Source organism: Mirounga angustirostris, unplaced genomic scaffold (genome assembly GCF_029215605.1).
Source record: "Mirounga angustirostris isolate CCGP_5_RB_7025 unplaced genomic scaffold, mMirAng1.0.hap1 SCAF_5, whole genome shotgun sequence".
NCBI classification, from domain to species: domain Eukaryota; kingdom Metazoa; phylum Chordata; class Mammalia; order Carnivora; family Phocidae; genus Mirounga; species Mirounga angustirostris.
The window spans coordinates 3885058-3901119 of record NW_026991713.1 but is presented as its reverse complement, the minus strand read 5'-3'; the positions used below and the strand labels follow the sequence as shown (position 1 = coordinate 3901119).

Sequence of the window (16062 nt, the reverse complement as noted above, 5' to 3'; positions counted from 1 at the left end):
GGGCTTCTGGAGCTGCAGACACCTGGAGAGGCCTCCCCAGGTGTCCTGCCCAGAGGTGCCAGCCTAGATCCCCTACCGGGTCGGTCCTGGAAGGACTGGAGTCCTAAAGGCCACCCTCAGGCCTCAAGGTGGGTGGGCTGGCCACCCACGGGAGACCAGCGGCCCCAAGAAGGCCACCTGTGTCCAGCATCTGGAGGGTGTCCCAGGCCTGCCCTGTCGGCCACTGGCATCTGCCTGCAGGTGGAGTAAGAGGACCCCTGATCCTGGACCTGCACGGCCTGCCTCTGGGTTCCTTCCTTGCAAGGCCATGAGGGCTTTCTTTTCTTCCCCGTCCCAGATGGTTGCAGAATTCCTGCCGTGTCCAAACACACCGGGGAAGGGCCAGGCAGGGGAGCTGGCCAGGCAGTTCTGGCCTTGTCCCGGGCGGCCTGTAAGGGAGCCCCAAGCCCCAGTGTCTTTGCCAACCCCCCGACTACCGCCCAGGCCTCTGCTGGGCCCTGCAGTGGCTGCCAAGCCCACAGCCCTCTCGGGCCTTCCGAGACTCACAGGGCCTGGGACACCCAGGCCAGACTGCTGAGTCCCCGGGCCCTGCAAGGCCAAGGACTTGATGGGCAGGCAGGCAGCATCCCAGAGAAGGAAGGTGGGCTCAAACTCATACCCAGAGGAGGGAAGGGGCCAGGACAGCAGCAGGCGAGCTCTAGACTGACATCCAGCTGAACCTCTTGGCTCCTGGTGGCCCCGTTCCTGGCTGGCCTGGTGCCTCCCAGGAGCAGCCCTGGCCGCCCCACTCAGGGGAACTCGCACTTTCCCTGTTTGCCTGAGTGCGAGGGGCCCCAGCCTCTGCTCGCCTCTCTTCCCCAGCCCACCTGCCTCCCAGCTCGGGGAGGTGTGAAGTTCACCCAGACGTCTAACCCAGATCCTGCCTGCTGCCTTCAACCCGGTCTTTCCTGTTCTGTCCTCGGCCAAGACAGAGCACGGCCATCACCTCCTCCCCAGGACTTGCCTCAGCCATTCCCTTCCCGCTCGTCTCTGTACAGCCTTGGGCAAGATCCCAGGGCCTCAGTTTCCCCTTGTGGGAGGAGGCATATGAGCTGGGTAGAAGGAAGACCCTGGAGGACAGGAGTTCCAATCCTGATTCTGCCTCTGCCAGCTATGTGTGACCTCGGGCAGAACGCTTTTGTTCTCTGTGCCTGGGTTTTCCCATCTATAAAATGGAGCTAGCCCTGACCTGTGTAGGGAAGGGGTATTGTGAAGGTGGTGGGTCCCTGTGAACCAGACCCCGTGTCTGGCATAGTGGGAGTGTTCAGGGTTCCATAGAGCCTCTCACTTCTAAGGCCCCTAGGCCTGCTGGGTGCAGGGACAGTCATGGCAGCGACACCCCTCTCCATCAGGGTAAAACCTGGGGTGGAGGGTGAAGGAGAGAGCAGGGCCCCAGCAAGCTTGCTGGGAAGGTAGGCATTATGGGAAGGAGGGGTGTGGGCAAGGGATGTGGTAGAAAGGCCATCCCGGCGGGAGGGCACAGCAGGGGTGGAGGCTGGGCAGGGGCAGGAGGTGGTGGGGAGCTCCATGGGGAGCTCTGGGGAGGGCTGGCTTGCCGGCAGGGCAGGGGGCTCTGTATGGAGGCAGGGTGAAGATGGGCTGTAGGAGATGGACTCTGAAGGCCACACCAAGGAGCAAACCTCTACCTACCAGGGCCACGGGACCCTGGGAGCTCCCACCACAGATAGCATCTGAGTGGACAGCCTGGGCAGCCCTGGGCAGGAGGCAGGTGGGGAGTGGTCTTGGTGCTAAAGCTCAGCTCGTGAGCAAAGTGTGGGCAGGGGCACCCTCCACACAGAGAAAGAGGGAGCCGGGCCTGGCCAGGCACTGCTTGCTCCCCTATACCCATTCTAGAGAGGAAAACTGAGGCCCAGAGCTGTGCAAGCATCCGCCCAAAGCCTTTTCCTGTCTTTCAGGCTGTCTCAGCCAGCAGCTGCACCTGAGAATAGGTGGCTGCTCAGGACAGGGGAGCCAAGTGAAGAGCCAGAGCCCCTGGAGGTCAAGGTCAGGCAAGAGCCCCCACTGTTCCTGGGGCCCAACCCGGGGCCCAGCCTCCAGCGCCACAGAACAAGCAAATGAGCAAGAAATGAATGAATGCCTGGTGGCCTGCCCACATCCAACACCTGCTTGGTGACTGCCTCTTGGAGCGCAGCGGGAAGGCAAGTCTGGAGAAGGAGCACCCCTGGCAAATGCGGAGAGGCAGGAAGGCGCCTGGCACGCCCGGGCCCAGCTAAGAGCAAGGCGACCAGAGCCAAGGGGACAGGGACGCCACTCGGATGGGAACGAGCCACTGCGGGAGCTGGAGGCTGCCTGGGGATGCTCCTGATATCTCAGCCTCAGAGGCGGAGCCCGGGGCTGGGGGTCAAGTGGGCCCCCAGGCAGGCTAGGCCGTGTGAGCTCAATGCCTCAGGCAGGGCCCCTCGGAGGATGTGCTGGGCGGCCCTGGGAGGCCGGGGCTGGGGTTGAACCATGGCCAAGAAGTAAGTACAGTCTGGGCACCGGGGCCGTGGCATTCTCGAAGCTCTTTCCTCATTCCTGGCCCTGTGGGAGTAGCCGGACCCCGGCGTTCTGCTGCAGCCACCACCGCGGATTTGCTTACCGTCTCGCAGGGAACCGGGGCCTCCTGCCAAACTGCCCAGCCCAGGCCCCAGCCCCACGGGCCCCACTAACCACCAAGTGCTGGCCTGGGCCACCTCCTCCTCTCAGATGGGGAAACTGAGGCCATATATCGGGTAGGGCCACCCTAGAGGCTGTCCACACCTGGGTGTCGGAAGGAAATGGGCTTCGGCTTCAAGTCCAGGGATTTTTGCATCTGTCTCCCCATCTCCACCCTCCAGGGACACGTTCTCCTCCAGAAGCCCACTGGGTGGCCCCTCCACTGGGATCTGGGTCTGGGGCCAGGCTCCGTGGGTGCCCCGGCGGGCACAGTGTGGACGGGGCCTTGTTGGATCAGCGGTTCCGCCCGATGCCAGGCTGCCGGGACAGCGGGCAGTGGCCAAACCGGCCCCGCCGCATGCCTTCCAGCCCTCGGCAGGAATGCCATTCATCCTCCTGTGCTCACACGGTTACCACAAGTGCGGAGGCCTGGCGGCACCCAGGCCTCTAGGGAGAAACAGCAGGGCCTGGTGGCCAGCCAGGGGCTGCCTAGCTCCCAGAGGCCTCGGGCTGTCTCCCCACACCCAGAGACGGCTAGGAGCACCCCAAGAAGGGCACCTGAGCTAAAACCCACCAGACACAACTGACGGACCCGTAGGGATCCCGAGACCAGTCGGGGTCCGAAGAAGAAGGGAGACACAGAGGGAGACAGATGGAACCAGGGCCTCCTGGCTGTGGGTCCCCCACCTCCAAGCCCCCCATTCTCCTAAGAACAGTCCCCACCCAGCCCCATGAGTTGGTTCTGGCACCAGACCCGTGGCCTCTTGTCCCCATACCCTGAGCCCAAGCTGTCCAGAGAGGCCTCCGGGTCTGTGTCCAGCCACCACCAGTGGCCCTTGCTGGGTGGGGTGGCCCCCAAATGTGCCTGGAGGCTTGTATGGCTCAAGGCCTCCCTTGGGACCTGGGCAAGGTGTGAGGATGGAGGTACAGGGGCACAGTGCCTGCCCAGCCTGCAGAGAGGGGTAAGGAAGTCAGAAAGCTGTGGCACCTGAAGGCCGAGGGGCTTGAGACCCAGGGTCCTCCGTGGACAGCATGTACGTCCCCACCTCCGGGGGAAAAGAGCTGCAAGGGCGTCGCGTGGGTTCCACACACACTCACTTCTGATTCCAGCTTTATTGGAGCCGGGTGCTCCCCTCCAGGGAAGGCGGGACACAGCTCATCCGAAACCCACCAGCTCCCCTCAAGTGGGAGCGCCACAGGGACACATGGGGCCCTGACCGCCACCGCCCCACCCGGGCCACATTGACCCCCTCTCCCCCAAGGGAAGGGCTGCCGCTGACAGACTATGGAGGAGGGTCTCGGCAGAGGCGCTTGGACAGTGTGCATGTCAATGGCATCAGGGGCCCCAAGAGTCCATTTCAAGCAGAAGGAGGAGCCTGGCTCGGGGGATGCACGAGGCTGTCCCCTCCCTCCAGTACCCAGTGTAGGTCACAATAATTTAAAAGACATGATAGACATTTCAACGCTATAAACAATATAAGTTAACCAGGTTCCTTGGCAGAGGGTGCCAGGCCTGTGGACTCAGAGGAGTGTCCTGGGACCCGGGGAGGTGGGGGGGCCGGGGGCGGGTCATTCACCGTGGCCTGGAAGTACCCAGAACAGCAGCTGATGGAGTGTCCTGGCATCGTCGGGGGCACACGGGGTCGATGCCAGGGCCAGGGCCCAGACAGGGTCACTCACCCCAGGCTAATGTCTAGCCCACTTGGCTTGTCAGCTGCCTGAGGACACATTTCCACAGGTTTCTGCAAGAAAATACCCTAAATCTGGGGCAGGGGGTGGGTACACGGGCAGTGGAGGGCAGCGCGCCAGAAGCCAGCTTGCCTCCTTGCCGGCAAGTCACCCCCTCGATGCCTCAGACTCCCCGAGGGACAGTGGAGTGCTCACAGAGGACACCTCAGCCCCAAGTCCCAGGGTTCTGCCTCTCCCCGCAGCATGCACAGTTGAGAACTGAGCAGGGGCCCCTTCTCAAGTTTCAGGGTGAGCTGAATTTCAGGGGAGGGTGTGCACGTGGGGACCCTGGGAGGGTCTGGAGGGCAGACACCTGCCGGGACAGCAGGCGGGGCCCTGGCCAAGTGATGCCCTGGATCCGAGCTTTCCCAGCTTTGGAGTCATGGCCCAAGGAGGAGGACTGGACACGAGGCCACTAGAGAAACCCCAGCAGGTACCTTTGGGGGTGCAGGTCCCCGTGCAGCTGACAGCAGGGGAGGAGGGGCACGGCCAGATCTCTCAAATCATGGGGGCAGTCTCATGCCACCATGGGTGTCCCCAGAGCACTCAGCCCAGGGTCATAACTTTAGGGTCTCTGGCTCATTCTCGAGCCCTTCTGGGCCTCAGCGTCTGCATCTGTCAAAGAAGGAAGACACCCCTGAACCGCCCCCACCCCGCCATCCCACTGCCAGTGCAGGGCTGTCCGAGGGTTCCGTCTGGCTCCCAGCGAGGGGCGGGGGGGGGGGTGAGGAAGGGCAGGGAGGGGGCTCTGTAAACTGAGGCTGCCAGGCTGGCGGGGGCGCTGGGCGGGTGACAGCATTAGGGAGGGGACACAGCACTCCTGGAGCCTGACGTGGGTGACATTTTGATTTGTGTGATATGATTTTCAAGAAGAAGGGTCCCTGTCCATGGCTCTCCTCAGAGGCCCTCTCGGGGCAGGGCCAGAGGGTGCTGTGCGCGGGGATGCTCCCCCGGGCCAGAGAGGCGGGGAGAGGAGGCAGAGGGCCACAGGGGATGCGCTAACACGGAGTACAGAGTTAGGACTGGCTATGCCTTAGTGCTAAGAAGTCTTTTCTGATACTAAACACATAAATAAACTTTGTCAACATCTGCCCAGACCACCCAGAGGCCCCGGCGGCTGATGGGGTCCGCGCGGCGTCGGCCGGCCGGCATGGCATTTCCACGTCCGTCCGTCCGTCCGTCCGTCCATCCGTCCGTCCGTCGTGCCGCCAGGTGGGGGAGGGGGGCGCTCGGAGTCTCGTCGCTCTGCTTCCCAGGAGGGTTCGCTTCCCCAGAGAAGAGCACAGGAGCTCCCTGGGCCCCGGAGGGACACCAGGGCCGTCGGCCTCGCCCTTCCTCCCGGCCGGGTCTGGGGCGCGGCTCGGCCGCCGAAGCGCCGAGCGGGCGGGCGGGCAGGAGTGTGCGTGCGTGCCTGCGGGGCGGGGCGGCGCTCACTTGCAGGTGAAGACCTCGGTGCGCTCGCTGCAGGTGTTGCACTTGACGAAGCAGCACCAGTGGAACTTGCAGTTGCACTGCCACACCTTGGTGTACTGGTGCGTGTTGTAGCCACGGCCGCAGCACATGGTGTCGCAGCCGTCCGCGCCCGGCGACGTGCGGTTGCACAGGCGGCCCTGCGTGCCCACGCTGCCCGTGGCCGCGTCCTCCTCGCAGTAGTTGGGCGACTTCTCGATGTACACCAGGTCCGTCTCCATGGGCTTCTGGTAGCTGCGCAGCTGCTTGATGCGCAGGAAGGTGGGCTGCCGCAGGCGGCTGGCCCGCACCACCTCCACCTGCACGGCTGCGTTGTACTTCTCCTTGAGCATGTGGCCCACCTCGCGGAACTTGGGCAGCGTGGTCCAGCACGTCTTGGTGGTGCACGAGCCCGACACGCCGTGGCACTTGCACTCCAGCTTCATGCGCTCCTCCAGGACCTGCGGGCGACAGGGCAGGAGCTCGGTGTGCGTGGACACCCCCCGCCACAACCGCCTGGGCACCCGCCCCCGCCTGCCCTTGCCTCCAGCCTGGCCCGGAGCCGGCACCCCGACTTCCCGCTGCAGGACCACGCCTGAGTGCCTCCCCCTGCTGAGCCTCCCTCTCCTCACCCATGGAATGGGGCTGCTGACCATAGGTCCCTACTGCAGGGGACCTTGTGAGGGTGCAATGAGAATGTCCAGGACTTGGCAGAGCACAGTATATGTTTATCAAATGTGGTTCACTAAATTCTCACAATCCTTCAGGTCAATGCGCTGATGGGGAAACTGAGGGTCAGGAGCGTGGGGCTTGCGCCCAGCCAGGTGGGGAGGAGGTGCCTGATGGTGATCCCGGCCCAGCTACAGTAGGTGCTTATTAATTGCAGATCCCCATCTCTCCGTCTCTGTACTCCCTGCCCTCATGCCCAGGGTAGGGCCCGGCATGTAGTTGGTGCCTAATAAATGGCTGTTCAGTGAAAGTGTGGTATTTGCATGGAGTTCTGTGCACGTCTGCTGAAGGACGAGAGGGGGTGCATGAGCAGGAGGTGAGGGCACGGGTCAGCGAGGCCCAGGCGTGCCACCTGCTGGGAAGCCAGCCCCCGACAGTGTTGTTCTTTCTTCCCAGCTCCCTGAGGGCCCACGATGGGCGCAGCCGTGTGTTTTCCTTGGGCCTCCCTCCATGGTCCCGGAAGGCCGATTCCCAGAGCCAGCCCTGACCCCAGGTACTCATTTACCTGGATCGAAAGGGCCCTGCCAGCCGGCCTGATTAAAGATGGGGAATCATTAGCTGCCGCCCCATGGCTGAAGAAGGGCCATTTGTCAGCTGTCCCGGCTCCGCTGGCCTCACCTGGGCAGCCCAGCCCTGAGGGAACTTGGCCACCCCCTGCCTCCTGGGCCAGAACCCCAGCCCTGGCCCAGACTAGGAGCCCCACAGTGAATGGATGAATGAATGAGTGAATGAATGAATGAATGAGGAACATCCCACAGGGCCAGCCGCTATCCGGATCACTTTCCCTGCCCTGCCCTCATGGACCTCTGGTCCTGGGCAGGCACCTCGGGGGCTCACAGTCCAGCATGGGGAACAGAAGAGGAAGCCTACGCAAACTGTCAGGTGGGGGCTCTGGGAGCCGCCCCCTGCCATGGTAAGGGGGGTTCTTGGAGGAGGGGTGCCTGCATGGAGTGTGGATGGAGAAGGAGGAGCTGCTCATTAGGCAGAGAGGAGGATGTTCCTGGAGGGTGCAGTGCAGACAAGCCCACATGAGCGTCATGTGGGTGCTGGGTGAGCCCTGAGGCTGATGTCCTGGATCTGGGGTGGGGGGTGGATTCCCTGGTCCAGCATTCTGTGGATGATGTCCTTGGGGGGGAGACCCGGGAGGCTGGGATGGGGGAAAGGAGGGAGGCTGATGGTCCACCAGGGGAGGACTGAGCAGGGGAGGGCCCCAGTGTCAGGAGGAAGGAATATTCCAAACTGGAATTACAGGGTCGCAGGGTGTCTGGGTTGAGGGCATGGACTGGAAATCTGCTCTGGGGGTCTAGGCAAAGGGTGGGACCCCCTCCAGGGGAAAGAATATCCTGTCTGCTTCCTGCCCCTCTCCCTGCACTCCTGTCCATCCTCTCCCCTCCCTCACCCTCACCCTCACCCCATGTTCCTCTTTGCTTCAACTCTCCCCTCCCCAGAAAGACCCTTCCCCCACCAACCTGCCCTTCAAGGCCAAGAAGCTTCTCTTGCCCTGGCCGCACTGCCTACCGTGTCCACCCCTCAGGCCAAGAACGGACCAGATGGGTGCCCCACTCAGAGTCCCCAGCGTGGGGGGCAGTGCACCCCACCCCAGGCTGATGGCCCAGATGATTCCATCTCAGATAGGCCATGATGGCCTGAGACCTGCCAGGGGTCCCCAGGCCAGGTGACCCAGGCTGCCCCCCACCTCGCCCTGCCACCTGCCCCCACCTCCCTGTCCTCATCAAGCCCGTGCAGCCCCGCCCCCACCGCCTGCCCTGCTGTCTGCCCACCCAGGCACATTCAGACCCTGCGCGGCCAGGCCGGTGACAGTCGGCAGATGAAGCTGATTGGGCAGCTGTCTGCAGAGCAGGGAGCCGCATCCTCGCTTGGCTGGGTCCCCTGGGACCGAGCCTGTCCTGGGAAGTGATCACAGGATTCAAGAATGTGCCGTTTCCGTCTCCAGCGCCCTCGAGATAAGAGTGACAGCGATGGTGGCGCCAGCCCTGCTGCCCCAGGAGACCACCCTGGGAGGGTGTAGAGTGACCCGGCCTCGCCCAGGGGAGTGGGGCCTCGGTTTCCCTCGACCCGGGTCGTGTGGGGGTGGAATGGGGGCCTCCAGAAAAAGGCCAAGCTGGTATTCTTTCTGGAATAAGGGTGTGGCCCAGGCTCTGGGAATAGTGCTCAGTTGTGGCCAGGCTGGGGGTGGGGAGTGGTCACAGTCCTGGCACCCACGGAAGGCACGTGACCCACCATGCCTCGGGCAGGTGGGAGGGAAGTGGCACACACCCTGGGCCGTGGCATGCCTCACACATTTGTTTCTGGGCCCTCGGTGGTGTCCTGACCCTCCGTGGGTGTGTGAGGCCCTGGGGGGCGGTGAGGCCCACGTCGGCTTCACCCTCTCGTCCAGGCCGCAGTGTGATGGGCGTGGGCACCAAGTGAAGAGCCCAGGCCATGAGGGAGAGAGGGGGCCAGGTGGCCCCAACTTCCTGGCGGCCCAGCGTGGCCAGCAGCTTCTCAGCCGGGGACTTCGCGTAAGTCACCCCTCCCTGGACCCTGGGTTTTCATCCAGATAACGGAATGATGTGCCCCCTGGGGCAGGACCAGCTTGGAGCCTAGACGAGGTCAGGTAAGAGCTGTGGCCACCTGATGGGGGTCCTGCCCGAGCTCCCAGTGCTCGGGGCCCTCGTCAGCAATGACTTCAGATCTCTGTCACCCACGAGAGGAGCCCGGAGCCCTCCTGGCAACAGCCCCCAGGTCTTCCCAGCTGGGCAGGCTCCTGCCTTTCGGGGTTGGTAGGTGCAGAGATCTGCTGCTCAGGCATCACCTCCTTCTGCACCTGCCGCCCCTCTACTTGGGACCACACAGCAGGGTAGCTGCTCAGGAAAGGCCACGCTGCCCGCGGGAGGGCTAGGTAGGGCGGCCTTGGCCTCAATCTCGCAGAAGCCAGCAGTGAGCGGGTCTCCTGCTCAGCCTGTCTGACCCTGGCCCACCGGGGGCATGGTGGGCTGAATAATGTCTCCCCACTCGGAACCTCAGGATGCGACCTTATTTGGAAATAGTTCTTTGCTGGTGTAATTAAGGCTCGAGATGAGGTCATCCTGGATCAGGGTGCGTCCTAACCCCAAGGACACATGTCCTTGTAAGGGACAGAAGAAAAATCGGACCCAGAGCTGGAGACCATTTGCAGATGGGGGCAGACAGGATGATGAGGCTGATGAGGCCACAAGCCAAGGAGCCTCTGGAGCCGCCAAGAGGCAGGTAGGGTCCTCCCCCAGAGCCATCAGAGGGTGCGGCCCTGCTGACACCTGGATTTAGGACTTCTGGCTCCAGAACTATGAGAATAAATTTCTGTTGCTTTGAGCCCTCCAGGCTGTGGGACTTCATGTGGCACCAGTGAGCTTGCTTCCCATCCAACTCGCTGAACTCTGGCCCTGGAGGGCCAGAGGTAGCCTAGACAAACTATGATGGGGACCAGAAAGAAGATCCAGACTCAGTTCTTAGATCAGGACTCAGTTCTTATGGAAACCTCAAAGCCATAGCCCCCCACCCCACCACTACCACCATGATCAGAGCTGCTGGGAGCAGAAGGACCCCTGCCCCCCAGGGTCACAGCTGCCACTCCCAGTGGCTTTTGCCAAGGACTCAGGTTACAGGTGGGCTCCACAGCTCAGGATCAGGGGCTGTGGGAAGGACAGCAGGGGAAGGGGACAAGGTACATTACGTCCACTGTACGGATGAGCAGACTGAGGCTCAGAAGAGGACTTGCAGACAGGCAGGGACAGTGCTAGCCCCAGAATCCTGGCTGCTGACCCCTGTAGAGCCCTTTCCTGCAGCCTCCCTGCCCTGCTGGGCCCTCTCCCCAACAACCTGCCTCTCCCTTACTCCCCATCTCTGTTTCCAGCTTCACGGTTCAAAACCCGACGTGCTGACCCTTCTACACCCAAGCCCCCTGGCCCTCAAGCCACTAGCATCACTGCCTCGGGGACCTGCCGTGATGCTTGTGGCCCAGAGGCCAGAATCCAGCGTGGCTGTTGTGGCCCCTTCACCAAGGAGCCCGTCGCACACGCCAGCCTCCTCGCCTGCCCCTGAACTGGGCCAGCAGCCTCACTGCACCGCACGTGTGACCCGAGTCGCACCCCCACCCCACCCACCCCAGCCCCCCAGCCCTGCCTTGGTTGTGCTGGTCCCTCTGCCCGGAGTGCCCTTCCCCACATCTCTGCTGCTTCCTCGGACACTTCTCCGCAAGCACCAACCAGAGCTCAGGCCTCGGGAGCCACCAGGGCCTCTGCTGCCCACTGTGGGCCTCCATGTCCTCATGCGTGAAATGGAGATAGTGAGACCTTCCTCCCGGGGGTGCTGGAAGGCCCCTCCTCAGGACCTAAGCTATGGCAGAGGTTCAAGGGGCGGTGGTCCCATCGAGGGCTCAGTGCACCTCCTCCTCCAGGGAGCCCTCCTCATACGTCCAGAGACGTGAACCTTGCCTTCCTCTGCCTCGCCTGGTACAGATGGAGATCAGACTGTCCCTACAGGCTGTCTGTGAGCTCCTTTGAGGCAAAGACTGTGTCACTCCTTCTTTTATTCATCTGTCCGTCCATCCATTTGCCAACAATTTAATAACCACTGGCTGCTTACGACTACAAGATAAAGTCAATCCCTTGGCTTGGCCTTCAAGGCCTGTCCCAGCATTTGCTTACTTCTTGAGCAGCCCGCCCCTGCTCCGAGTGCCTACTCCTTCTGCCTGGGCTCTTCTCAGTGCCAACATGTCCTTCAAGGCTCTGCTTGGACATCACCACCCCCAGAAACTTCTGCTCCCTCCCCCGGGGTCTCCACGCTCTCGCAGCTCCTGGCTATGTCCTCTGCACCCCTCATGTGGACCTGTTGGTGCCGCGGGAGCTCCCACGGCCAGGGCAGTGTCTCCCTCCTCCTTGTCTCCCCACGCCTGGCACAGAGAAGGGGCAGGGAGTGTTTGTTGAGTGAATGAGCGAGCAACGGGTGGCCTCTGCAGTGGTCCCTGGGGCAGAGGGCAGGCACATCCGTCTCATGCCTGCAGACACCCACAGGCCCTGGTGCCCTGGGCGCAGCCCCCGGGGCTGGGGAGCCAGACCTGGAGAGGCGTTCCGCTCGGCTGGCGTCCTATCTCGGGCCATCTTGCCGCCATGGCTGCTCCTCCCAGCCCAGTATCTGGGGCCCTCATCTCCCTGAGATGGGGCCAGGCTCGCCCTGACTTCTGCCCCAGTGTGGTCCTGCCCGGACGTCCTCCATTATTGCCCCACCACGCTGCTCCGCCCCAGGTGTGAAGCTGGCAGCTCCTCGAGAGCCCCCCACTTGGAGTTTCCACTCTTCCTCAGGCTGCTCCAGCCTCCTGGGAACATCCCTTCCTCCAGGCTGTCAGGGCCATCTGAGCCAAAGGCAGCCTCCTCCAGGAAGCTTTCCCAGTGTGCTGGTACGACCCGTCTGGTACCAGGGCAGGGACACAGTACTGTGGCCCAGGGGCCACCCCTACCCTCGGCCCTGTTCTCTGCCCTGCCACGCAGCCGCTGAGGACCGGAGCCCCACTCCCAGCCTCAGTCTTCAGACTTCTGAAAGGGGAAGAGTCAGGCCCGCATCTTAGAGCTGCCGGGAGGGTCAGGCGGGACATCGTGCCCAGTGCCCCCAACCACACAGCTCCGGGGTCCCGGCCCCCAAGCACCGCCCCCCCAGAGGCTCAGGGCGGGGCAGAGCCCAGGTGGGGCCGCAGCCGCTCCCCCTGCCCCGACCGCTCCCCCACTCCCACCCGGGGCCGCCGGCCCGGCGCCCGCCCTACCTTTCTGCCGGCCTCGTTGTTGTGCAGGTTCATGAGGCGCCGCGCATTCTTCTTGATCTCACGGGCGTCCACGAAGCGCCGGGAGAAGTCGATGCCGTAGCGCACGTCGGCCGAGCAGCCGCCCCACTTCCAGCCCTCGGCCTGGTTGTAGTAGCCCTGCTTCTCGCGGTCACACCCGCAGTTGCTCAGGTTCCCCTGGCTGCAGGCGGCCGTGACGGCGTGGGCCACGCCGGCCGCGGTGATGGCATATGTGAACGCGGCCTCGCGGCTCCCTGCGGGGGGATCGGGTGTGCACCGTGAGGCCCTGCGGGTCTCAGCCCCGTCCTGCTGCTGGCCCGCTGTGCGCCCCTGGCCTGGGCGCTGGCCCTCTCTGAGCTGCTGACTCAGCAACGTGGGGCCGACGGATCCCGTCTTGCGGGGCCATGGTGAGGACAGTGCCCCCAGCCCTGCCACCAGCACGTGAGACCACCGTCACCTTCTCTCCCTGTCCCCAGAGCCTGGGCTGGAGAGCTGCAGTTTCCCCAACCCTGGCAGAGAGCCGTGGCAGGCCCTGCGAGGAGGCCTGTGGGGTCTGGGCCCCGCCCCCCTCCCCTCTGCCCGCCTCGAGAACCAGCCACTTGTGCGGATCTCCGTGGCGCACTCACCCACCAGCCGAGAACCAGGCAGAACCCACGCAGCTCAGAGCGCCCCGACTCCAGGCTCTTTGTTGCCTCCTCCCTGTCTCTGACCACCCCATCATCCCATCACTAGGCCCCAGCTCCCTGGGCCTCTCCTCTCTTCCAGCACCCCTGCCTGGCTCAGAGACCCCCTGAACTGCCCAGACCTTGAGTGCCAGTCCTCCCCAGCTCCCTCACGCCCCTGCCACCAGCCCGGGGGCCCACAGTGCCGTTTGGGCACCTCTACCCTGCACCGTCATTGCTTCTCTCCTGCCGGAGCTGGGAAGGGAAGGCCCTCCGTCCGAGCCCAGCTGGCTTCCCCGTCCCTCTCTCCCCGTCCTCTGCCCAAAACAACTCTTTCCTTCCGGTGCTGCTCATGTGCTCCTGGGTTCTCCTGGTCTCTTTAATGGAATTTCCTTCCCCTTCCCAAATCCTAATGACCTTCCAAGGCCGGTTCCAATGCCGCCTCTTCCAGGTAGCCTTTCCAGACTGCCAGCCAGCAGGGGGCCCTGGCTGCCCCCTCTCCCTCAGTCACAGATCTGACTCCTCATTGCACTTGACCCCTTTCACCTGGTTAGCCCTGTCGCTGAGCCGTCCTGGCTCCATAGGGGCCCGTGGCCTCCCAGATGGAGGGATCCAGCGCTAATCCATCCTTATTCTCCACAGGCTCCGGCTGGGCCCTGGGCATCCTGCCTCCCTGGCCCAGCCTCTCTTGCCCCTGAGCTCCGAGGCTCTCTGCAGGCCACGGGCAGGTCTGTGTGGCCCTCAGCGGCTGGCACTGTGGGCATGGAGATCAGTGAGGTCCCTGTGCTTGCACAGACCCCGTGCCTGTGACCACCGCTATCCCCGTTACTGGAGTTAGAGTGATCACCCCCAGATTGAGAGAGGGTTGAAGGTCAAGTCATGTCCTTTCCATGAACATCCATTAAGCACCGCCTGCATGCCCGCTGTGATCGGCCTTGAATATGTGCTCTGGGGTCCACCTCCTCACCTACCAGCCTGCTGGGGGGAGCTTCCCCTGGGGGGCTCTCCCTCTGGGGGGTTCCTGTTCCCTGGGGTTTCTCCCATCTGGGCTGAGGACCAGGGTAGGACCTGCTGGTCTTGGAGGCCCAGTGTAGAGGAGGCTTTGGTTGACCACTGCTGCAAAGGAGGGGCCACAGCTCCCTGGAAACGTCCGTCCTCTGAGAAGAGCTAAGGGAGAGTGGTGTTGGGCATTCCTTCCTCCCCAGCAAGACTGGGGTCTGCAAAGGACACAGGGCTGCCACGGCCTTCCTGTCCAGCCCCTGCCCCTCTCCTGGCCCTTGCTGCCCACACCCGCCCCCCACCCGACCTCGGGTCGGTGCACGACCCCCCACGGCCTGCCGACCGGCAGCATAGGGTTCTGCTGCCCTGGCCCCGCTCCTGTGAGAAGCATCTCTCAGCACAGCTGCCCTTTGGGGAGCACCGAGGAGCCCCCAGCCGGGCACGTTGAGGTGGGCTGGCTGGGAGCTCCCAGGCAGACACAGGGTCAAGCACAGGGAGAATATGGGGCTCCCCCTCCCTGGCTTCAAGTTAGGTCCAGGTGATCTGAAAGGAGGGGCATCAGGTTACCAAGCCCCCCACTGTTGCTGGCCTGCTGACAAACTCACACACGTGGACGCATGAGGCACACACGGCAGGGGAGCATGCGGTAAACTATGTCGGGGGTTCCAGGAGAAGAGGTGACCACAGAGCTCTGCGAGAAGGGGCACAGGGGTCAAGGAACCTCAAAGGGTGTCCCCACCTGCCTCGTGAGGGGCGGAGTCAGGGAAGGCTTCCTGGAGGAGGTGACACCTTGGGTAAAGGGAGTCTTAACAAGAGGTTAGAGTTAACTCCCTGCAAGTGCATATGAGTGTGTGTGTGAGCGTGTACGTGTATGGCGTGTGTCTGTGGAGTGTCTGTGTGGCCTTTGCCGTGTGCAGTGGGTGTGTGAGCTCCTGGCAGTGGGCATGGCAGGACCAAAGGTGCCAAGGTGTGAAACAGTTTGCTGACCTGGAGCTAGAAGTATGAGCTCAAGCGTAAGAAGGAAAGAGGCCGTCGAGATCTGGGGGAGCCAGTCGTGGGTGGCCGGAGACATCTCCTGAAGCGCATGGTGCTTTCTGTCCTGGTGCCAGGGCCAGGGCTGTGGACTTGGTGCCCGAGCCCGTCTGGCTCTGGGAACGATGGAGTGAGCCGGCCCCGAATCATGGCTCTCACTCACCAGCTCTCCCAGTGCGCCAGACACCCTCACGCTCACGTCTGTTCTCACCGAGCACTCAGACTGTCGTGCAAGGCAGGCTCATCACTGTTCTGGCCCACAGGTGAGCCTGTCAGACTAGGGGTTAGTGGCTGGAGCAGCATCTGAGCCCAGGCGGTGGCATCAAAGCCCTCCAAAGCGAGGGAGGGTCTCTTTGCAGCTAAGCGACTTTGGGCAGAAGAGAGGAGAGAAGAGGCACCGACGGGGGCCCTTGGGGAGGAATGCCACTCTTGGAAGATCTGTGAACCTTGGGGCTCAGCGACTGGTCGGCAGGTGAACGCAGGCGGCAGCCGGCCTCACAGAGGGCATGTCCCAAGCTCAGCGCCCGGGAGGTGGGGTGGAAATCTCACAGGATTGCGCAATCGCACCCAGAGGCCTGGCCGATGGAGTTACCAGTCCCACGACCAAGCCCTGCCTGAGCTAGGACAGTGTGGGCGTTCCCTCGGAGGCCCTGGGACCTGCCACCCGACCCTCCTCTGCCCAAAATTCAAACTGGTGCCTCCCACGCCTTGCTGTCCCGAAGCCCCCAGGCAGGCAAGCAGGCCCAGAGGCCCGTGCGCTTGGAGGACATTTCTCAAAAGCCTCCCTTCCATCCTTTGTGCGAGTTCCCAGCGTCCCCTGGTTCATACCCATGCCCAGCACAGACTCCCAGTTACTCATCAGTTACTCACAGGGCGGCCACTCCCACTAATTCCTTTTTATTTGGTTTTAATGAGCCAAACCCTCTGTCTCGCCATGAAGACAAGGGGGAGGTGATC

General features: G+C 63.2%; 1 protein-coding gene across 1 annotated transcript in view; it reads right to left on the bottom strand.

The window, feature by feature from the left end:
- Positions 1 to 3806: 3806 nt before the first annotated feature.
- The window catches only part of WNT7B (Wnt family member 7B), a 49831-nt gene continuing 37575 nt past the window's right edge, over positions 3807 to 16062 (bottom strand). The window contains exons 3-4 of the mRNA XM_045866698.3: positions 12395 to 12666; positions 3807 to 6332 (exon numbers count right to left, since the gene is read on the bottom strand). Coding sequence (XP_045722654.1) covers positions 5853 to 6332; positions 12395 to 12666 — 752 coding nt within the window. The 3' untranslated portion in view covers positions 3807 to 5852. The remainder of the gene's footprint in view (positions 6333 to 12394; positions 12667 to 16062) is intronic.